The 25,416-nt window shown below is 34.5% G+C and overlaps 1 protein-coding gene across 3 annotated transcripts in view; it reads right to left on the reverse strand.

The window, feature by feature from the left end:
- The window catches only part of LOC145291152 (neuronal acetylcholine receptor subunit alpha-10-like), a 693,294-nt gene that overhangs the window by 85,217 nt on the left and 582,661 nt on the right, over positions 1-25,416 (reverse strand). For all 3 annotated transcript variants that reach the window (XM_080136680.1, XM_080136678.1, XM_080136679.1), the window contains one exon: positions 7,691-7,833. In XM_080136680.1, the coding sequence (XP_079992806.1) occupies positions 7,691-7,739 (49 nt within the window). In that variant the 5' untranslated portion in view covers positions 7,740-7,833. The remainder of the gene's footprint in view (positions 1-7,690; positions 7,834-25,416) is intronic.

The raw sequence follows: 25,416 nt of genomic DNA on the forward strand, positions 1-25,416 counted from the left end.
ATCCGTTCAACAGATTATAATTGGGAGTAGTCATCACAATACCACATTTACTCTCTAAGTTTGGCATAAGGCACCCATTCTACGTAAACGGCCAATAACTTTTGCTCGTCTTTAATAAGCTAAACCGTCTTCTATATTATACTTGTCTCTTTGTTTCATTTTCCTTCAGTCGAAGTTCTCAGAAATGAAGCCTCCCCCTGCTTCAACTAATACTTGAACTCTATATGAGATACAAAAATATTCGAATGTTCCATTAAAGTTCTTTATCTTTAAAACCGATGCCTCCGTTCACTCTCGAAAGACAAAGGATACCGATGTAGGGGAAGTTGCACGTGTTATTTGGAGGCAAGGGTTGCGCAATCTCCAACCACACTTCTCCTGAATTGGCACTGTTTGAGTCCAGTGGCAAGGGGAAGTCCAATACAACTGGAAACAATGCCGAGATAAGCGGAGAGCACACAAAGCACATGGAAATCTTTAATAGTAACCCATTTATTACTGACCAGGTTCAATGTTGCTTAACTTCGGTGATCTAGCGGGAACCGGTGTTTCAACGTGATCATGCCGTACATATTTCAAACACTGAGTAAAGAAATTGAGAACATAATTTTCCTCCTCCCAATTGACCATTTTAATATTTTATAGTATATTTTTCTTTTTGGTATTTTGGTCTCGCTGGATTCCAGGACAATAATTCAACTTTTAGAAGGTTTGGGTTAGTTGTTTTGCTTAACGGGATATCAACCCTTTTTCGGGTTATTTAATGCCGAATCCAGTTATTTTGGAAATAATATTTATGTTGCATCCAGTTATTTTGTAGAAGATTTTTATTCTTTAAGCTTTTTGTATCTTCAATCGCTAGTTTGTAGTGTTTGGTTTGGTTGTTTTATTGTGGATTTTGTCGTTTTTCTTCCCTGTCCTTGGAAAAGGGCTACAGTATTAATGTTTGGTAAATTTTAAGTTAGGAAACCAGTAAGGAAGTGGGGGAGATAGAAAGAGAAAAGGGGAAATAGGAAGACGGAAAATGGGAAAAGTTGGATTGTTGTTTTTGTTTTTCGTTTTGCAGAACATAATTAAGTTTTGCCAAAAGTAGTAGTAAAACAAAAAGCGTCAATGTATGTTTGGTGCGTTTCGTCTCAGGAAGCCAATATCTTCAAACAGTCTGATCTGGTAGCACCAGCCCTTTAATAAGGTGCAAAATTCCTCGTAAAAGCCAGTGTGGGTTAGCGGTACTGAAGAGATCTTATTTAGGATTTACTTTAAGTGAAATGTATTACTATGCTAGGTTGTCCTTACAAATCTTTCTACAGAAATACCTTATGCATTGGAGGACAGTGTTCGTTCTCTCCTGGTAAGTACCCTGTCTATTTATATACCTGTTCGACTTTTTATCAGAAACTACTGGGCGGATCTGACAGAAATTTTGCACGGATTTCTTTTAGAATAATGTGCAGCGAACTAAGTATCATGGTATCCGTTCGATGCACAGGGATTTAAAGGGTTAAATTAGTTACCGAAATACATTGTTTACCCTAGAACTTTGGCATAACGCACACATTCTATGTCAACGGGCTATAACATTTTGCTGTTTTTAATGAACTAAAAAATCTGTTATATTTCCTTTAGTCTGTTTTCCTGTTTGTTTATCTGTCTATCTAGTTATCTGTCTGTCCATACTACTTTTCCTAGGAAACTACTGGACCGATCTAGCTGGAATTTTGCATGGACTTTTATTATAATAAATTGTAGCGAACTAGATATCCATTCGATACGCAGTTATAACCAAGCGTTATATGTTCTAACCGGAGATAAACCGGTATATGAGTTCGTTTTAGGCCTTTCCGCTTATGGAATGCCCAAAAAAGTTCAACAGTAATTTTGGCCACCCAGAACAACTCTCACAACACGACAGGTTTGTCCTGATCATCTACACGGGGACAGAGTTTGATGAGGGATTCTGGTTATTCTGTTTCAATAAGAAAAAAAAACAGAAAACACGCTTATCCAGGGAGATAGGTGCAGCCACACGCATCATTGTGATTGTTTTTGTGGATCCGTGGACCACATTGGATATCTAACGTCCGAAAGATATCCCATAAAAAATAACTCAAGTTAATCGTCCGGTCCGGTTAGCAATGTTAACAATATCGCAGATCCAATATGTAGGAATTTTAGTCGTTGGATTTCTTTTTTATAAAAATTATATTGGCACAAAATATATAACTACAGAGTTCTAATATAATAATACTGTACAAAGATAAATGTATAGGCAGTTGAAATTAAATAATTTCAGAGTCCACAGTTCAACACGTGTCGGAGCATCTGGGACCGATAGCGCTTAGTTATAATATAATACTACTGTACGAAGAGTATTGTGTAGGCAGTTGAAATTAAATCACTTCAGAGTTCACAGTTTAACACGTGTCGCATCATCTGCGACTGACAGAGCTTTCACCAAGAGAAACAGTCACCAATAATTCCGAATACAATTTTCGTATATCGTAAATTTTGCAGTGGTGGAATACTTGGACACAAATGAGTGAATTCGTTTTTCTTTTTTTTTTTTTTGTTCTCACCAACAGTATGCAGATACGGAGTGCGGATGAGACCTTTGTCAGCGGTAGTGTCAAAGTGATGAATTAATAACAGCAGAGGGTTTTAGCAAGCCATAAATCTAGTTTTTAATTGTGTAAATACCATATATGACAAAAGTATTGCGACAGAGAAGAGTTGACAGCAGAATTCAACGCCGGCGTATTTTCCAGATCTCTTCCCAGTACAGCTGTCTTCTCTCAACACCCTAAAATCGCTCGTGCATAAGCTTATATAATGAGGTGACAGTATGGAGGAATGGCGCTCTCAAGCCCAAGCTAGCCAATCAGGGATCGTTGTGACATTTCCCCTTCTCTTCTGATTAGTTCAGTGCCAACCGTACAGAATCGCGTATTGAGGTGAATTTCCATAGAGTGATTTTCACGCCGGATCGTTCTTTGGAGATGACCTCAGGGTCAGGTACTGCTCCCGATCGTAGCTCAAACAACTTTCAATACCATTTTCTCAAAGTACATTGTTTTATTAGCAAAACAATGTTAGTATTAATATATTATTATCAATCCGAAATCTACCAACTGAAGCAATTTTCCTTGTGTTAGTTGCATCATCGACCAAACAATTAAAGTCAGCAAGGTAATCGAGAATTTCCCGGGATTGTTCACATAATAAAATGTTCTAACCTTGCTCTATTATTTCTGTTATTAATATAAAATTAGACCACCATAGGTTGTTGGGTCACAATAGTTAAGGATTAATAAGGATTAGTAACCACAATACCATATTACTCTAGAAATTTGGAATACAACTAAGTCAACAGGCTATAACTTTTGCCCAGTTTAATGGACAAAGTCTAGTTTATTCATATATCCATGTCGGCCATTTTTTGAACGTACCGATCTGCTGAATGAATCTATCTATACAGATGGCCATCATTCTTAGATTTATCATTTATTTGAATGTTTTTTTTTTTTTTACTTTACAATTGCTTTATTTCGGTTCCACTTTCCCGACGTTGTGTATATCTTCGCCATTAGTTTGGCGATTCTCTTGGCATTTTTAGTCCTTTTAGTTTTTAGATTCGATATTTCTTTTTGGAAATCTCATAGCAATACGTGCGCGCTTTCCGTTTCAACTCTCGAATAATTTGAATTGTCTGCACGTATTAGTTCCTTTTTTAAATCTATTAACAGCACCCAATGCATCTCTGCGTCCCCAACAAACATTAGTCTTCATTAATTTCGGCGGTGGAGGTGGGGTGGGGGAAAGAAAACTTCTGATTGGTCCGGGTTTTTTTTCTATTCACCGTCATTGTCTTGAACTTAATTTATTTTTAATTGTAAATTTATCTATCTTGATTGATTGCGAAATTATAGTCACAACTTTTCAGAAAACAGGAATCAAGAAAGTTAAATAGTAAAAACAGAAAAAACAAACCCTTTTTTATCCGTTGTAATTTTGTCGTTAAGCAACGTTGAACCTGGTCAATACTACATGAGTTACCATTTGGAAATACCAGGTGTGTACGGGAGAAGACTCTCTGTTTGAAAAGGTGCAGTCGAGGATTGCATAATCGTCGCTTAATAATAGACACTGTTAGTTTAGTGTTAGTTTAGTGTTAGTTTAGTGTTAAGTTCTCCTCGTAAGTTTCGGTGATAGTAATCAGCTCTATTCTAAAATCTATGTAAATAAAAAAAGATGGTTTTCTTAATGGTTTCCTTAAATTAACATTAAAAGTAAATTCAAGATTCTTTTGTAAAACATAAAACTCTACACTGCCCGAAAGCAATCAAGTTGGCTCTTGACGCCCTGGGCGCTTCGTCATTTTTTTTTTCTTTTTTTTTACATTGAAGCGATGAGAAGCGAACAGATGAAATGGCCGTCTTCTCATACAGGAGAGGAAATGTTTAGTCTGGGACCCAACCTGCGGCGAATCGTCGCCATCTTCGACCTCTTTGATGTGACTGTGACAGCTTCCAGGAATCGCTGCAGAGACAGTGAAAGAAAATAAAGTAAATTCCATCAACTGACGGCACGATACGATTTTATGTCCGTCACTGTCGGGATTTCCGGTTCACAGGCGAAGCTATATTGCTCTTGCGCTCCGACGGACGCGTGCTGGTTGAACGATGCAACAAGCTTCATTAAACATCATGAATATTTGCACATATATCAATCAACATGTATGCAGTAGATTGAGTAGGAAAATAAGTACTGATGTAGTTTGGAACCAGAAAAAACAAACAAACAAACAAACAAACAAAAAACAAAAACAATGCAGATATACGTAAAAAGGCAGAAAAAAAAAATCGAATCCAAACAAACCGCACGAATAAAACAAAACGAGACAGATTTTTACCGTACAAAAAAATATGTGAAAAACATTCACTGCAAATTTATTTTTATGAAAATGTCTTTATTTGTTGACAAAACATAATCAATATAATATGTTTTTCACGGATTTTTTTATAATATGCTTTTTTTTATGAATAATAACATTAAATATCACAATGAAAAGACGATTTTTGCAGAGATTTCCCTTTTTGATAATCTAATAGCTTTTGAACAAAAACCGACTATGTTAGGGTTAAGTAAGAGGTAGTTTAGAGTTGGGTTAAAATGAAGTTAGGATTAGTTTAATATTATGACAGAATTAAGTTAGGTTGGTTTAGTGTTAGGATAGAATAAAGTTAGAGTTAATTAAGAATGAAATTAGGGCTAAATTCGAATGGGGATGGGTAAAATTTGAATTAAGGTGAGTTTAATGTTAGTATAACGATTAAGTTAGAGTTAAGTTAGTGTTCGGATAGGGTTAAGTTAGGGTTAGTTATGTAAGCATTAAGTCAGGGTTCGTCTGTCTGCCAGTCTAAAACTTATATGAGCTAGTGTATTTGTATTCTTATGTCCTTCTGCGAAAAGGTTAAGATTTACCCGGATCTATTGACTATTTCTTGGTCTCAAATATATATATATATATATATATATATATATATATATATATATATATATATATATATATATATATATATTAATCCACATACAGTATTGTTTCGTTGTTTCACAGCTCATCAGTGCGGCTAGACAAGCAACTACCTCAAGCCAGTATCGAAACCCAATCGCCCAAACGACAGTCGGAGCTTCTAGTCGTTGTGCGAGACGGCTGCTGCTATGTGGGCAGTGAATTAATAATGTTTTGACATTGTCCAAAGTACCTAAGCTCAATTTGTTTACAAAAAGAGCATAGCTTCATACGCTGATGGTAATTTGTATATCACTTTTCAAATGCTCAACCTAAAATAGGGAGCATTATAGTGATTCACATGGAGTACTGTTTCGCTGTTTCACAGCTCATTAGTGGTGCTAGACAAGCAACTACCTCAAGCCAGTATCGAAACCCGATCACCCAAGTTTAAAGTTTACGTTTTAATAAAAAGATTAATAAATCCAAATAATATATATTATTATCTGAACTTTAATATGTCCGAGGACGTGCCGAGTGGTTAATTGTGGAAAATGTCTGTTTGGTTAATATTTTATCAGTTTAATTAATAATTTCTAGACATATATAGACGCCACTATATAATTTTTAACTATTAACTTTGACTATTCCAAATTTCTAGTGGGATTTTGTCTAATTCTAAAAATGAAATTGTGAATATACTAGTTCTGCTTTAAAAAAAGGTGACGCCCTTTTTTACTCACGTTCACCCAAACCAAGCATATCACCACTTAGACGTGCGAGGCTACTAATTAGGACCGTCGGGTTAGGGAAGATCTTGGTTTACTTTACATTTAACCTCTGCACAGTACAGCCAGGAAACAGGTAAGGGAAAGGGAATTCTGAGGGAAGAATACTATTAGAGTAGTAGGCCCTTTCATTCAAAGGGTCTGATTATGTTGCGAAGCGAGTTTGTCGGCCGTATGTATGTCGAGGGGCCACAAGTGCAATGAGTTCCTCAGAACACTTTCCATTAAAATGCTTGTAAAATAGGTGCAGGAATGCAACACTGATGAGACAGGGGTTAAGGCTTGTTTGGCATTGTGGGACCTACTAGACCTTGTCTAAGAGGGAGAGACTTGCAGTAGATGCACCAGCCCAAACGTCGCAACAATACTTCGTAGCATGGGCGAATGGTGACTTTGTAGACGTTCACAATACTCTCACGTATTAGTAATCATTTAGCACGATAGAGGGAGCCAACCTTCTTTGCAGCAGCCTTCGCAATGTCCTCAATCTATTTATTTCAGTTCATATTTTCTGTGAATGTTAAGCAGGGGTGTTTGAATGAAGAACTTCAGGTCATTTGTTATTAGTCATGAGTGTCGGTGGTTGGGAAGGCGTTTTGTGTTTGTTAAACGGAGCGCAGCTTTGTCTTAGTAGCATTAAAAACTATCATCCAATTATGGCATCATTCCACTTCAGTCTGAAGGTCAATTTCTGAAGATTCTGCCATTGTCTTAGATTTGTGTAATTTTGTTTTTTTCCTTCGTGCATATATTATAGAGCTGAGTTGAGAGGATTCTCTTTTTTGATTGGACGTGTTCTTTTTTTAAATTGAACATCTTTTTACGAAACTTCAAGAAAATAAAAATTCAAATAAAAAAAAAAGCACTGATTGTAAGGTAAGTTTCATAACATAGTAAACGAATTTTTTTGTGCATTTTTATAGGATTTTAAAGACGTTTTTAATGATGTCTTACATGATGTCTTAAATGATGCTTTTAATGATGTTTTTAATGACATTTTTAATGATGATTTTAATGACGTTTGGAATGATATTTTTAAAGGCGTTTTTAATAATGCTTCCAAATAAATATTCTTTCAAAACAACTGACAGCAAATAAAAAAAGATTTCTTGATATTTTGATATTATTTTTGTTATTTTAATTTGTTTTATTCAAATCAAGATAAATATTTATCTTTTTATAATAAACCAATCATAGCAAGTAAACGTTCGTTGTTATGATTTCATTAGCTCAGCGTTTCGGCACCTTTCGGCGGTTTAAGTAAACTGTTCGGACATTTTCCACAATAGCATATGTTTTATTCTACCTAAATACCACATATTCCAGTAATAAGGCATACGTAGAAGTAACAAGGAAAAAAGGGCGATAATCGCCAAGAAAAGTTGCAACTTACGCAAGACAAGCGAAAATACTGTCAGTGTGATGGATGCCCAAAATTCCATTTCAGAATTCTTCCTCACCACCTGTCATGGTTACCGACATTAAGAGAGCTGCTGCTACCTTGTTGGTTGAAATAGATTGTTGCCGGCCATTTATCTGAAAGGAACAAAATAAAAAAACATAAAATAATGCTGCTCTTCAAGTGAAATTAATAGCGGACTAAAATTTATTACAAAATACCCATCTCTTCCATTTTTAACTTAATTTTTGATACTTTTACATCTATGTTACCGCGCTAAAATAATAATATTATTGTTCTTAACATGGGGAGGGTAGGCTGTTTTGTAACTAATCTGTACTTTAACCTGACAATATAATAAAGAAATATAAATTTGAATTCAATTTGAAAATACTATTAAAATAGTACGGTAACATAGATGCATAAGTACCCATTTTTAATGATAACTGATAGATATTTATAGATACTTAAACGTGATTATCGTAAATCTTAGTGAATATTTCCTATGACTAATAAATAAATCTAATATATACAGTTATTTTGTCGGAATTCACTAGTCTAACACACAAAAATCTACCTGCTTGACATGAATACTTAGTTAAGCAACGTTAAGCCTGGTCAGTACTAAATGTGATATTTATGCTTTTAGCTTATTTCGATACTGCTTCCAGTCACCCTTTTCATTTTATGAAAGCAGTGATGATTCAGGAGAGGTGGGGTTGCGATTACGCAACACTTGATTCACAATTACAATTACAGGAGTAGTCAAATTTAAAAGTTGTATTCCTTTGTCTCTGGAGACTGAACGGTTGCCATGGCATTGTTTGTAACCTATGTTGGAACCGACTTTTCGTCGGCATCTTCCGGCAGTTGACATAAATAACCAGAAGATGTTGACGCGCTTAGCCAATCAGATTGCAACGTACGACAATTTGCAATTGCGGAATGAGGAAATCGTAAAATTTTTCAAGCCAAAACATTGGATTAAATCGATATTTACTTTTATCGTTTTAGGACGTACGATTCAGTTCAGAAAGATTAAAAATATATTAAAAAATTTTTTATTTAAAATTAACATCTAACCTTAAAACAATGTAAAGCAAAACTGTTTTTCTTCATTAAAACCCTTAACCTTAAAACAATATAAAAACCCGAACACAGTAAGGCTTGTTCAAAAGCAGTAGAAACAAAGACAAAAATGAAATAAATCTGGACTTTTCCATGAAAAACATTATTGCATAACAGTTGTTTCAGTATATTTTCTTCATTTATTATATAAAGGATATATATATATATATATATATATATATATATATATATATATATATATATATATATATATATATAAAATGCTTCCTATCTTGGGTTGAGCATATTGGGAAGTGATATACAAACTGCCATTAGAGTATTAAGCGACGCTCTTTGTGTAAACAAATCGAGCGGAGGCATTTAGACGATGTTAAAACATCGTTACATTCATTACCCTCACAGCAGCAGCCGTATAGCGTAATGGTGAGAAACCTTAACTGTCATTTGGGCGGTCGGGTTTCGATCCTAGCTTGAGGCAGTTGGCTGTCTAGCCGCACTGATGAGCTGTGAAACAGCGAAACAGTCCTGTAAGTGGATGACTATATATATATATATATATATATATATAATTGTTTAATATATAACGATTGGCATATATAAACTGATTTACATTTTAAGTAAACGATGTATATGTATAAGATGAGAATTTAAAGTTAAATAAAACTTTAGAAAAGAAAAAAAAATAACCTGTTTAGATCATGAGATTTAGAAACTAAATGTTTCTGATAAGAAAGTGAGAAACATGATACATTTACAAAAAAAAAAAAAAAATAAAAAAGAAAAGAAACTGGCTTAAGAACATTTGCTTAGAAATGAGATAGAAAACGCCTATACGTATGAAGGTATCATTAAGTAGAAGAAATCTGTTATTTTTAATGTTTGCTTGAATGAAAAAATGCTGCCTAAATACTCACACACACACACGCTCACACACGCTCACACACGCATATATATATATATATATATATATATATATATATATATATATAATGTGTGTATAAAAGATAAGAATTCAAAGTTAAATACAGCTTTATATCATCAGATCAATAAAGAAAAGAAAAAAGAGCATTATTAGGCCATGTCATTCCGAAGCTAAGTGCTTCTCATCAGAAAAGGAGAAAAGCCACGAATATACATAAAAATTGGTTTAAAGAAATTTGCTTAGAAATGAAGTAGACAGAAATTAATAATAATATAGCAGTAAGGGAGATGCTAAAGAAATAGAAAATGGAGGCAAATTAAGTGGAGTAGTGAAAAGATCGAGTTTTTTCTTCTGTTTCTCATCGATTGCTTTCGTTTCAAATATTTCAAGTAACGAACAGGAATTAAATTGTGAAGCGATATAGAAAAGGCGAGGTCAACTATCATCTGATATATTCGTGAGATTGAGTTTTGTTTAGCAAAACATTGATTGGTGTATTATGTATGTTGTTATGTTGTTTTGGTATTATGTTATTATGTTGGTTTGGTATTATGTATGTTGTTATGTTGGTTTGGTATTATGTATGTTGTTATGTTGGTTTGGTATTATGTATGTTGTTATGTTGTTTTGGTATTATGTTATTATGTTGTTTTGGTATTGTGTTATTATGTTGTTTTGGTATTATGTTATTATGTTGGTTTGGTATTATGTATGTTGTTATGTTGGTTTGGTATTATGTATGTTGTTATGTTGTTTTGGTATTATGTTATTATGTTGTTTTGGTATTGTGTTATTATGTTGTTTTGGTATTATGTTATTATGTTGGTTTGGTATTATGTATGTTGTTATGTTGGTTTGGTATTATGTATGTTGTTATGTTGGTTTGGTATTATGTTATTATGTTGTTTTGGTATTATGTTATTATGTTGGTTTGGTATTATGTATGTTGTTATGTTGGTTTGGTATTATGTATGTTGTTATGTTGTTTTGGTATTGGCGCCCCATTTGTTTATCGGCAATTTTTATCAAGAAAAAAACGCATTAATTTAGATATTGAATCCAGAAAGGAGAATCTGGAGAGAAAGGCAGTGAAAAACAAAAATATACATAACAAGTATTAATAGAAATAAACAAAATAGCAGAAAAAGTCCAAACTTTATAGAATTTTGCAAGTAAAGTTAAATAGCATTTGGGAAGTTAAAGAAATGTAATGACCTGATGTTAAGAATACTCAGATTTTTTTGAATATTTCTTTAACTCACCGGATGTTGTTTACACACTAATAACTAGGGCTATGACAACAGCATATTCTTTTCCTTGTTTTTATTCTCAGGAATATATCCATTGATATCTTATATGTTTTTATGTATAATGATGTGCTTGTCGGTTGATTAATTGTGTCTAACTGTGTCTGGTATATACTCGAGAGTCAAGACAATGAAAAGAATATGCTGTTGTCATAGCCCTACTAATAACACATTATTATCTGTGTTTATGCTGTTGTGTTTTCGTGCAAATTTCTCAAGGGAGAAGAGATAAAAGAAAGAGAATAAAAAAAAGCCGCCGAGATGTAACAATAATCTCAACTCTATCAACCTTGACTAATTTCTACGTGTCTCTAAAAAAAACCATCTCCTCCCAAACGACGTCATCAACACGTATTACCACACGATAGTATTCAGGTCACATTATCATATTACGTAAAGAACGTCCAGCGTCTCGAATGTATTCAGCGCCTAGTGACGAGAATGGCGACTGGTCTCAGAGGTCTAGCTTATGAGCAACTTTAAAGGGCTCTAAATCTTTTTTTTTTTTCATGAGCACGGAAGACTTCGAGGCGACCTCACCCTCGCCTACAACATTTTCCATGGACAGTGCGGTCTGGACCGGGACATGTTCTTCACCCCTGTTCCGGATCGTGGACTCCGTGGACACGCAAAAAAGGTCTACCTTCGACGTCAAGCAGCATTCTCGGTTCAAGTGGCATCTCCGTGGAACCAGCTATCCGATGAGATCGTAAACCAGTCCACGCTAGAAGGCTTCAAGGCGGCCTTGGGCAGATGCTGATCGGACCTGCACGGTTTTCCCCTTGTATAGTTTCTCTTTGTATGTAACCCACTAAATTCTTACTGATTTTGTTTCGTTCTAAATGGCAATCGCTTGTGCGTATATTCTTTGTTAAATGAATAAATGGATGAACGACCATCGTCTGATTTATGTCATTTGTGTTTTTTTTTGACTTATCAAATTGCTTTTCCCCAAAGTTAAAATTCTTGGGAAATATTTTAATGTAAATATTTTCTCAAGTTAAATCCTTTTTTCATTTCGATAAAATTCTTTCGGTTATTCGAAAATTTTTTCTTTGTTATCGAAATATTTTTAACCTAAACGCTGACAATCAGCCATGACCGGTATTTTCCAGGCGCCAATAACATAACAAAGCGAGTTCCTTTTTTAGCCAATGTCATAACGCCAGGTAAATATAACTAGTAAAAATTTAAATATCAAATAAAAAAAATATAGGTTATTTTCTACGGATTTCATATATCATTTGTGTTTAACAAGAAATATATTTCCGAATATACTTCTTTAATTTTATTAAACCGAACGACGTAATGAAACAAATTACCTGCCCCTTATTGGAAATTATCTCCCTTTAATAAGGACTCTATTAATTGCATTCTTCTTTTTCTCACTTTCAGCTTTTGAAGAACTCATTTTTGATGCTATAAAACGCAATGTTTATATTAATAACATTGTATGTCTGATTAATAATTCTCTTAAACTAATTAATAGATTATCATTATGTGTAATTCTACAAAGATGTCATTGGTTGTTTTAACGGAGCAGCTAGAGACACAGAAGTACTTCGATTATGTTCAAATTGCACATGAAAATACAATTATATTTCCTATACACGGCATAATCACGTTGACACACCGGTTCAACGGTTCAAGTTAAGTAACGTTGAACGGTCAGTATTTTTTTTTTACACAGTGATCACCACTTATCAAGGCCCGGAAGCCACTCAGGGATAAGGGTTATTGCAAGTACATTACGTTAGTGTGGAGATTTGATGAAGTGTTTACTTAAGGGGGCGGTTTATTAGGAATTTGTTAACATTGGACTTGAAGACATCCAAGTTGTAGTCCGGTGGGAAGCAGGCAGACGGAACAGAGTTCCACAGGCGTGCAGTTCTAAGAAAGAAGCTTTGTTCATGGAATCCGCGTTTTGATTTAGGCACAGATATAGAGTGGGGGAAATTTTTCACAGTGGATTCAGCTAGACGGGTGTTTTTCGTGAAAGATTGGCGAGGGGGGACCAGAGATTGGAGTTCAGACGATCACCTGCCATGGAAATAACGATAAAACAAAGATAGGCTCGCAACGTCTCTTCTGTGGGAGAGGGGTTGCAGGGTAGAGAAAAGGGCATCCCCCACTAAGCCACGAAGTCTATTTTGTACTCTGTTAAGGCAGGATAGTCTGTTTTTAGCAGCTCCTGCCCAGATATGGCAACATTATTCCATCCTTGGACGTACTTGGCTTTTATATAGATAGAGAATTGCATCAGTAGTGAGATATCTTCTGGAGCGGTAGAAGGATCCTACCATCTTTCCAGCGACCTTGGCAACAAACTTTATGTACGTGTTCCATTTCAGATCAGGAGTAAAGGTCAAACCCAGAAGCTTGTCAGTATTTAAAATGGGTGACCATTTGAGACGTCCAAGTGCTGTATGTACTCTCCGCTTACCTCGGCATTGTTTCCAGTCATCATGACCTTATTCTTACCACTTGATTCAAACAGTGCCGATTCAGGAGAGGGTTAGTTGAGGATTTCCCAACTTTTGCATTACAATTACTCGCGCAGATGCCCTTACATGGAGTATCCTCTGTCTTTCGAGACTGAATGGAGGCATCGATTCCCTAGTATATATTTGTTATTTAGGGACAGGTATGCATACAGACAGACACTTGGAGAGAACTTGAATGCCTACTAGACACTGTCCTCGAGTGTCTAAGATATTTCTGTACAGGAGTATGTCAGGACAACCTGGTATGAGGATATTGTTACTTACAAGTAAACCAGGAGTAAATATCATAAAATCACATAATATTTGATGCCCAAATAAGGTCTCATCACTAGTTTATACAAAGAATGGTTCATCTTCTTCGAGTGATGTTGCCTGTAGTAACAGTACTAAGCTGGATACTCCACTAGACTAGATGGACTATTGGTATTACCAACCTACACTGGCTTCAACGAGGAATGGTGCATCTTCTTCAAGTGATGTTACCTGAGGTAACAGCAAAAAGCTGGACTCCAGTAAGACGAAGGAACCACAAAAAAGATGTATTATACCGTAGTTAAATAGTCAATTGGGAGGAAGCAAAATTAATATCATTAACTGCTTTATAAACTCAGTGTTGGAGACTTAATGAAATATTCGAATATATATGATCTCATATAGAAATCAAGTGTTATTTCATAGGACGGGACTCCTTGATTTCTGATAAAATGATACAATTATTATTTGTTATTCTCTCTCTCACTTTCTCTCTCTCTCTCCACACACACACACACACACACACACGCACACACACAGATATATGTGTGTGTGTGCGATATATATATATATATATATATATATATATATATATATATATATATATATATATATATAGTTATCCGCATGCAGTACTGTTTCGCTGTTTCACAGCTCATCAGTGCCGCTAGACAAGCAACTACCTCAAGCCAGGACCGAAACCCGATCGCCCAAACAACAGTCGGAGATTCTAACTGTGGCGCTATACGGCTGCTGCTATGTGGGGAGTGAATTAACATTGTCTAAAATACCTAAGCTCAATTTGTTTACACAAAGAGCATCACTTCATACGCTAATGGTAATTTTATATTACTTCCCAAATGCTTAACCTAAAATCGGGAGCATTATAGTGATCCACATACAGTATATATATATATATATATATATATATATATATATATATATATATATATATATATATATATATATATATATAAGTGTGTGTGTGTGTGTGTTTGTGTATGTGTGTGTGTGTTGCGTTAGCTATGGAAATACCTACGTTGGTTTCTTGTGGCACGGTTAAACTACTAGGAGCGATGTACCCTTATCTTTTTTGTTAAAACATACGTCTCGGCGAAGGAAAAGTCTGACATAAAACCTGTTCATGCTGTCTGTTGTAAACATTTGTACCGACTGTGTATTATGAACAATTCTAAAGAATGTGGATGGTGCTATACTAACCTTCATCATGAAACGCTGGGCAAGTAAAAAAAAAAAAGAAAGAAAAGATTTTAATTATTGTTTCATAATGCTATAACTAGCTTATCCGCATGGGTGACGACACTGCACAAGTTGGCGCTGACAATGTAACTTGGAAAGGAGTTTTGGGACATCACGGTGTTGGTTGAATAAATTCATTCATCTTGCAAGAAGAAAGCTCCGAATGCGAACAATCCCAAAACGCATTAATGTCGAACGTTTGAAAACCACTGGGAAACAGGAAAAGTTCAGGAATAACCAAGAGTATTCTATCGATTCAGTTCAGATAACGGACGGCATTGAAGAGTCTCAGAAATATGGTCTATGCCGAATTGTTTGAAGTACTCGAGCTTCCTATTCGCAACCATAAGAACTGGTTCGATAACAACAATATAAAGATGAAAAAGTTAACCAGTCAAACACAAGATGCACATAAAACGCGATTAAACGATTAAATAATAATCTATAAAACACATAAAAAGTGTAAAACATAGTCCAAACTGCTCTCTTCGAAGTAATCTCCTCCGGCTGCAATGCATTTGCACCGTTCCAACAACCTCTGGAAGGCCCCATGGAAGTCCTCTTGTGTGAGCGTGTCAATGACCCTCGTGAAAGCAATATTTTTAGTTATAAATTATTATATTTTTTACTAGAATATCTTGTCCTTTTCTTTCCAGTTTTAATAACTATCCCTTTACTTTTCCATTGCTAAGCTTAACCATATTACTTTTGTAAACTGTTTTTGACTACTATTTGGGGGTATGAGACCAGTGGATTCGCCAATCATTTTTATAATCACCGGCTGTGCTAAACAACCAATGAAAACCTTCCAAAGTTCGTATAAAAATTGTCGAATTTTGGATTCAATCAGTTCGCCGCTAAATACGTCACGGACAGCATTTGATTCTTGGCCGCCATATTGGTTACTGCCAATTACAGTCAGGATCTGTTCTGAACTACGCCGCCATCTTTGTTCAACATAATGTCACAACACTTAACAACTTTTCATGCTCGCATTTTTCTATTGTAATCCATGATTTTTCCAGGCTTCCAATGAATTCACTTGTCCTTAGTTTAATTTCAGTTTTTCTCCCATAAACACATATGTAATAACAATGAACGGCACTCGTATGCTTTCAATAACCCCCAGTTATCTCCCTTTCATTATTTCATTAGTGAATTAGTAACAACAGTAGTCGCTGAAGCGACGTGGTTGCTATGGAAACCAGTCATAAAAAGCGTCGCGTACCTCCTTACGTTTTTTTTTACGAATTTGAACACCAGAAAATTCATCATAACTCTTGTTTTACTCAACGAAAATTGAAATTTTTTTTCATAATATAGCTGATAAGGTAATCTATAAACAGTTATAATTGTGTGAAATTTGGTCAGAAAATGAGTGAGCGGTGAAGCTTTAAAGCAGTTCTAAATGACTAAAACTGCCATTTAACTATATATTCAAACACAGTAGTGTTTGAAAATCACACACACACACACACACACACACATATATATATATATTCATAAACTACGTTACTCGGATAGATAGATAGATAGATAGATAGATAGAGGGAGATAGAGAGACAGAGGGAGAGGTAGAGCGAATGGAAACGAAGAGGAAAAGAAGTTGGTTGGTTGTTTTTGTTTTACGGCATATCAACCCTTTTCGGGTTATTTAATGCCGAATCCAAAGATTTTGAAGAAAAAATTTTAATAGAATATAGTTGTTGTTTTCACGTCGGTTTCTATTCAACCCATAGTTGGGACCTTAACAGGTACTACCACTCCGGGTCAGAGTGGACCTGGGAGCAATGGTAATTAAAGGGTGGCCCCACACTCCTCAAAGCCCACAAGCGGGGGGCCTTGCTACTGGATATAGTTTAAGGTCATATCCAGGACCCCCATTGAGGGACCTTTACCCTCTGCAGGGGGCAGTCGGCGTATTCTAATGCCTCACCGACAAGACCTACAAGGATAAGAAGTGGAGAGTAACTAGTACAACAGAAAAACGTGACGACGAATCGCAACGTTGCGATTGTTCGCAGAATAAAAAGAATATCCGAAAAAAGAAGATAAGAACAACAAAAAGTAAATAAGGTTCCCTGGAAAACACAAAAGATTTCCAAGTTCTCTCACTATCCCAGTCTCCTTTCCACCCTAACACCCCTTTTCACCTGCATAGGTTTTCCCCGCCCAGCCCCAACACATTTTAATTCCATTAGTTGACGTATTCAATGTTTCGCTTTTCTATTTTAAAACCATTTCAACATTCGTTTTTTTTTTTAAATTTAACTAACTTTATCATTCGTCGATTCTTTCTCTTTTTATTCATTCACGTGTTTGACTTGATTTAATTACTTTCATGTTGTTTCTTGCTTTCTCTTACTGCTTACCGCTCGTGTTTTGCGTATCTCGCCATTGTCTTGATAGTTGCCTACTTCCCTTGATGCTTCTCAACATATCCTGCGTTTTCTGTGTCGAAGTGCATTGATCGAGGATTTACCTTTAAAATGGCTTTTCTTGCTCCCTACCATTCTTTGTATGAAGACATAGCTACCCCGCGGCAAGGTTCAGCAGTGTTCGCCAATTTTCGCCAGTTTCAACATTTTTACGTTCTATTCCCGTAGCATCGGATTTCTATTCAGGATTTTAACCGAATATATCCGCAAATGTGTACTTATTTTAGGAAAACTGCTGTGCAAAGAATAAATTGTATATTTCAACAAATGCAACAAAATACATAATTGTTTTTCTTTAACAATCAAACCCACAATATGGCCTCACACACGTACAAAAACCTACATCAAGAAATTTTGCACTCAAGTTTCGCATTATGTAGGACCCTTTAATAGGATGTATTCGTACCCTAAAATCTGTGTAGGAATTTCTGTTGATGGGTGTAGACATTATTGTTTGTCTTAGTGTTGAAAAAGAACAGATATTTACATACGTTCAAATATATATATATATATATATATATATATATATATATATATATATATATATATATATATATATATAAAATAAGAATTACAGTTAAGTTTACCAAAATAATCCAAGATGGCAAAACTAAAGTATATTATAAATATTAATATTTATAAAGTAATCTCAACCAGGTGTAAAAGCTCGATAAAACCAAATAGGAAATAGAGCTTATAATAAGAACAATAAAACATGTTAAAAACAATTTGAAAAAGAATTAAAAATATATTTAATTTTAAAAAGGAAGCACAAAATAAGTGGATAGTTTTAATCCGCGGAGTTTTGAAGAAATACTTTCCATCTCATCAGAGGGTAGGATTTAGTAAAATGCAGGATCGGATTTTGCTTGCAAAAGTATTTGATGAAACTACAAGTAAGTCATAGACCTTACTTGGTAACATATAGTGACGCAGAGGGAATATGGTGAAGAAAAAGGTGATTTCACGCAATTATTTGGGTGTTCCACAAGCAGACACTATAAAATCAACAGAAATGAAATACAAGATTGGAAAAGGAAAATTTTAAAAACAAAACTACACAGTAGAAATTTATTGAAAGACATTATGAAATATTCGTAGGACCAAAGAAGAACTTAGGTTGATTAGAAATGAAGAATCTAATGTACAATGCATTACACCAGAAAGCCAATACTGACCAACTCTATGTGAAAAGGAACGAAGAGGGAAGAGAACTGGTAAACACAAAAGACTGTGTTAAAGACACACAAAAAAACATCGAGAAGAACAATACAGGAAGCCAGACTCTGTGTACTCGGTGAATACGAAGGAGATTGGAACTCAAAGAGGTTTATTGCCACCCAAATTCCAGATCAATGGTCATTGTCAGCGAAATTCAATGGCAAACGACAGTTGCGATAATGCAACTTTATTTGCAAAGTTTATCGAAAGAGGTGGACAGTACTAAAAATAGCAGGAGACTTGTTGTCACTTGGTTGTTGTCAGTGGGTAATCTCTGATGATGACCAATGTATAAACTTATAACAATAATATGTAAATGGATTAAAACAGTTTAAAAGACCAGAGTTTATTCGTCGGTTGTGTCATACCAGACATAAAAAATGGTATTTGATACCCTTTCTCTAAATATTAGCATTAGAAAGCGAAGATCAAGGATAAGTGGGGTGTTTCTAAGAAATGAGTTTCGATTATTTCTACAGTTAGGTGTAGTATCTAATGAAAATGAGCCTTCGGGTCACCCTCGAGTATATTCGAGAAAAAACAAATATTTCTTTTATTACATCTGATATAGTGACGTTTTAGTCAATGAGACATATCCAAAGAAGCAGTCTGTTCTATTCAACTGGCAAAACAATAAAGTTTAATGAGGTAAAATGCATTCAAAAGAAGTCATTTGTTTAGCACGAAAGAAGCGGGAAGGTGGCCTCATCATCAGAAGGATCGACATGGATTTTAAACTATCGAAATCAACGGTCGAATACATGCTGAAGACAAACTCCAAGTGTTAAAGAGCATCTCTCCTCTCTCTCTCTCTCTCTCTCTCTGGCTCTTTCATACTCTCTCTATTTTCTCTCTCTGTGTCTCTATTAGATAGTAGATCGAGAGAGAGAGAGGGAGAGGGTGGGAGGAGGTCAGAGAGATATTTTTTGTAGTTAATCCACGTTGCAGGAAGTGACGTTTCATCTAACCGGATGTCATGTGATGCTACGTGGCAAGGTTGGTGAAACGTTGAGTCTCTCAGAAAATGCCGAGCCGAGCAGAAGTCTAAAATGGTTCTCTCCTAAGTAAGGGGGGAGATGCGCGCCCCAGACGTGGGACGTGGTAGGTACCCACAGTGGAGACCATCGATGGCGGCATCTGCAGATCATGCCTGGGAGAATAAAAGGTTGAAAACCCAACATCTGTCTTCATCTTGTGTATTCCGGCGAAAACAGCAAGAGAGCTCCACCCAGATGAAGACTCTCCCAGAGCAGCGAAACCAGGTATGAACTTCTTTAATTCAAACACATAAATACACAACAAGTGTCATAACAACTAGACAAACGGTTTAAGGGATCTTGGGTCCCGTTCTCTCGTCTCTTAACACTCGTAATATCTCTCTCTCTCTCATCGTCGTAAACTTCTTCTCTTCGTTAGTAAAATGGACACGTCATCACCAGGGTACCAGTATCCTTCAAGTAAAGTGTCCAAGTCAAATCCTCTTCTTCTCCCTCCCTTATGTAACACAAGCGGAAAAAGAAGAGAGGACGGAAAAGATCAATTGGCAAGAGGACTGAAAGGAGAATGAAGAGGACTGTGACACGGCTTTTGATATCAGGAGAAAAAGTTACAGCAAGAAAAGTGAAAGAGAAATGTGAATTGGATGTAAACGTCCGAACAGTACAAAAAACGCTGCATAGGATTGGTTTGAAGTATGCAAGGGCTTAGAAAAAAATTACGCTAACAAATAAACACAAAGGAGCAAGACCGGAGAGTGCTAAAAGGTGGTTAACAAGCATGTTGACTTTAAGAAGGTTATATTTACTGATGAGAAGCATTTCAAGTTTGATGGGCCCGATGGATGGTGTATTTTGTCGAGTAGGAGTGAGCCTGTTGTACTGAATAAACGACAGATGGGATGAGAAGGAGTTATGGTTTGGGGTATGATCTTTGCTAATGGAAATATATAGTTGGAGTGGCTGAAAGGACGACAGAACAGCAAAAGCTACAAACAGTTGCTGGACGAGAAAGCCCTACCAAGGATAAGAAGAGAGATGGGGAATGATTTCGTTTTACAGCAAGACAATTGCAGCATCCATGTGTAAGAACTCATAATAGAATGGATGGCTAAAGTGAATATGACTACTATGGAATGGTCTGCAAAAAGCCCAGATCTAAATTTAATGGAAAATGTTTGGGAAATACTTGCTCAACTTGTCTATGATAAACCTGAAATAACGAAAGAGGCTCAACTATGGGGACGAATACTAGATGCAAAAAAACAAAAAAACAAAACAAAACAAAAAAAACTAATAGAAACACGTAAAGATGTTATTGTGCATAGTTTGATCATTATGAAGAGAAATTAATAAAAGAAGAAAGGTGATATTACAGACTATTTAGAGTTTTTCAACGATGTCCGAAAAATAATGTCGCGTGTGTTTTGTAAAAAGTGATGAAAATTAAATATTTTTCCTTACCTAATAGATTTTCTTCAATTTTTATTAAAGGTATTGTCTTTATATGTTTTTGATATACTCTTGAGGGAATTTCGCCACTCTATGATACTCGGAAAGTCGAATACGAAAGTGTTCGAAAAATATTGTCGGGCCCTTGTATATATATACATATATCTATATCTATCTCTCTCTCTCTCTCTCTCTATATATATATATATATATATTGTATATATTATATTTATAATATATATATTATATATATATATTATATATTATATATATATATATATATATATATATATGTATTCTATATATATCACTGGAAACACAAATTTGGCTTTCATATCACGCGCACCGAGCGTAATCTTCCAGCAGTAGAAAATATAACAGACGAACAACACGCGGATGCCATACTAACTTTTTCTTCCATTTACAACCATGGCGAGAAAATAGTGTATAAAATTCTGATGATGGTATATATCGTCGAAATATTAAATATTTGCATATTTTACATAATATTGCGTTGTAATTTGTCTTATGAACGTATTTCATTTTATTTTAAATTTAAACAACGCTTATATCACGGAAAACACAAAATTGACTATTATAACTTTCATATATTTCCATTGTTTAATAATGTGGTTTATTCCACCTAACATGTTGCCCCCTTGGAAAGATCCTGTTGGTAGAGTACCATTAACTAAATTATAAGTTATTCGAAAAAAAAACAGAGAAGAAAAAGACATATTTAATGGAAGAACACATTAAAGTAAAAATTAAAAAAGAGAAAACGAAGAGAAAAAAGTAAAATAAAATAAAACCAAAAAGAAAAAGAAAAATAGAAAAAAGTTAGGAAAGCCGAGGAAGACGGTAAGAAATAAGAAAGAAAAAAGAAAGAAACGGAAAAAAAAAACGAAAAAAAAAAACAGAAGTTCAAAAGAAAGAAAGAAAGAAAGGTAAGAAAAAGTAAGGAAAGAAAGGAAACACAAAAGAGAAGACAAGGGAAAAGAAAGGAGTTCCGAAAATGTTTTAGCAGCGGAAACGAACGATAGCGTAAACGTGCTTGAATGAGCAAGAACAAAAATAAAAACAAAAACAACAAAAAAAATAAAATAAAAATACAAAACTTCAAGGAAGAAATAAATAAAAAAGAAATAAAATATAAAAAGTGGGAGGATGGGAAGAAACGATGGGTGGTAGGAAGAGAGTGATGAGAGATAAAGAGAGAGACGAGAAGTAAACAAAAGAATCAACAATCGCTTGCTTTTTTTTTTTAGCAAATGCGAGAGACGTATCATTTTTCGCTAATTCGTAACCCCCGATTGCGTACAATGGCCGCTTCGTCGAGATGACTCAATATGCGACGTTTTCGTTTATACAGGTAGAACGTCTACCTCGTTGGTAGGAGTGATGTTGTCAGCAATGGCGGCAGATGAGAAACAGATAATTGCTTAGAAAGGCGTGCGATGAAAGAGTTGTACTTATATATATATATATATATATATATATATATATATATATATATATATATATATATATATATATAGAGAGAGAGAGAGAGAGAGAGAGAGAGAGAGAGATAGAGAGATAGATAGATAAAGAGGGAGAGAGAGAAAAGGAGAGAGATTAAGATAGAGATAGATAGAGAGATAGATAGATACGGACAACAATGAACGAATAAAGATGGGGGTGGGCTAGATTTTAAAGCCGATTTATCATAATTTTTTGTAGGTTTCCGACAACTTTTTGATTGTATTTGAAAGATTAAAGACTAAACTTTATTTCCAAAAGGGAAAAAATATTTGTACACATTAAAAAAAAGTTATGAAAAATGTTTTCACGGCGAGCTAACCAATTCAGCTAAATTTTGAAGTTAAATAAATCCATTGTAAAAATCCTTTAAAAGATAAATATTAGTTTTCTGGGTCTATTTCAAAGATAATTAGTAAAATCCTAAGGTATTGAATTAAATAAAAAAAAAAACTTGTTTGTACAAAACATAAATAAATTACCCCCCCCCCCCAAAAACGAGCGATTTCGCAATAAATGGAACTGTTGTAAACACGGAATATACGGAAGGCAAAAAATTTTAGCCAGTCGAAAGACTGTGAAAATGACGTTATGTAATTAAAAGGGAAGAAGGAGTGCTAGTTTCCTTTTTTCCCAGACGTGCATCCGTACATTCCTACCCTGAACGTTTGTATTATTTTTACCAGTTTTTAATTTAATTATTTTTCTATGTTCATGTTTTTAAATGAAATTTATTTTTAATTATGTTCAACATTATATAACAATTATTTTACGCCGAAAATTTCATATTCATGCAAGCAAAGAAAATATTAAAATCTTACACATAAATATTATACGAAATCTGTAATTAAAAAAAAGAGTAGAAATATTTTTTGCTATTATAATTGTGAAAATATTAAATAAACAATGCTTAATTTAATGATAATATTGGTAGTTCGAGGAATTAATTTTTCATCGAGTTATATCGAATTCATTAATAGAGACTTTAGGGACATTTTTCGTAATGTTCCTGTAAAGATTAAATATGTTTTTTAATTGTTAGAATTTATGATGCTTTATTTTCATAAAAAATAAATTAATTCATTTTTTTACTACAGAAAACCATAACTTTAATAAAAGTATTTTTTGCTAAAACAAAATAATACATTTCTCCGAAGACTAAAATATAGATAATGAATTTAATATATTTCATGATCATTATTTGATATACTGAAAATTTCATTAATGTTGGTTAATTTACTGATTTTTGGTGAATTTTTAAGTAAATGGAGGGATCAAAATGTTTATACATTTTGAACATCGACCTTCATTTTGCACGTACCTAGTAATAGAGAAAGATAGAGAGATAGGTAGAGAGAGATAAGGAGATAGATAGATAGATGGAAAGAGAGAAAGAGAGAAAGATAGAGAGAGAGAGAGAAAGATAGAAAGGAAGAGAATACATATTTTTCGTTTCATTTTATTTTTACTCTTTTTCATGCCAAACGAGGCATATTGTCACTTATAGGCTTCTTCCAAGTCCCCCGACCATTGTTGATGCCCTTATTCTGAATTCAGGTTCGTGCGACATCATCAGAGAACTGTTTCTCATCGATATATATGATTATATACTAAAAATAATTGAATGTAAAATAAAATCAGGTTTCTATCAAGAAAACTTCCCCGATGGTTGCTGGGAGCCTGTCATACTAAGCGGTGAAAACCTCGTTTCATAAACATATTTTATGATAAAAATTCAAATAAAGAATTATTCTGAGTCTTCACCACTAAGTCTGACAGGCCCGCAGCAACGGTCGTGTGGCTTTTGCTGGCAAAACCCTAATTTTTAAAGTTATAACTATTTTTAATGTGCAATCATTTATATCGACAAGAAACAGTTCACCGGTAACGTCCTACGAACATAAATTCTGAACGGTTGCTTCATCAAAGGTTAAAATATTATGGAAACTGCTTGAATAAATTCCACTGGTGCAGTAGAGAATTAGGAAACAGAGAGGGAATACCAAAGTCCAAAATACTCTATTAGAATAGAAAGCTTTCTGGCATTCAGAGACCTCAACAGATTTCACATGAAGGCAAATAATGTTATCAATGGAATATTTATTAGTGAAGACAAATGTGGACAATCACAAGGAAAGAGAGATAGAGAGACGGCTTATACCGTGTACTATTTAATATTTATTTGTACGCTCAACCACCAGTTTTTTTAGGGGACACTGACCTTTTCGTGGCTTTTCAAAAATATTTGCTGATTTCACGTAAATAGTCCTGGAGTAAATGAAATAATACATTATCATTTGTTACTTTTTGCTGACGCATTTTCATAGTTAAATAACGTCTCAATTGCATTTTCATAGTTAAAGTAGTTTCTAATATAGTTTCATGATAAAATAATTTCTAATCTATTTTTAAATTAAAAAAAAAATCTCATCTTTTTTTTCAAAGTAAAAAAAACAAATGCTTTATTTGGAAAAATGTAATGGGAGCAGACATTTAATTATTGGTCTTTTTTAATGGCAAAAGATATGATACATAAAAATAAGTGTAAAAAGTTTCATGACTCATATCTCCAACATCGCAAAGAAGTGAATTTGTCAACGCTTCTGTGGTTGCTCCCTTTAACTTAAGCCTTAAGTCAAGAAACCCTAAAATCATTAGTTAGTGTTAAAATCTGAAATTAATGTTTTTCATATTAATTTTAGAAAAGATCTTACTGCTCCGTGAAAAAGCTTTGCCTCGCTCAGGGGCTCCATGGTGTC

The sequence above is a fragment of the Euprymna scolopes genome, chromosome 12 (genome assembly GCF_053919585.1).
Source record: "Euprymna scolopes isolate OS-2025 chromosome 12, ASM5391958v1, whole genome shotgun sequence".
Lineage (NCBI taxonomy): Eukaryota > Metazoa > Mollusca > Cephalopoda > Sepiida > Sepiolidae > Euprymna > Euprymna scolopes.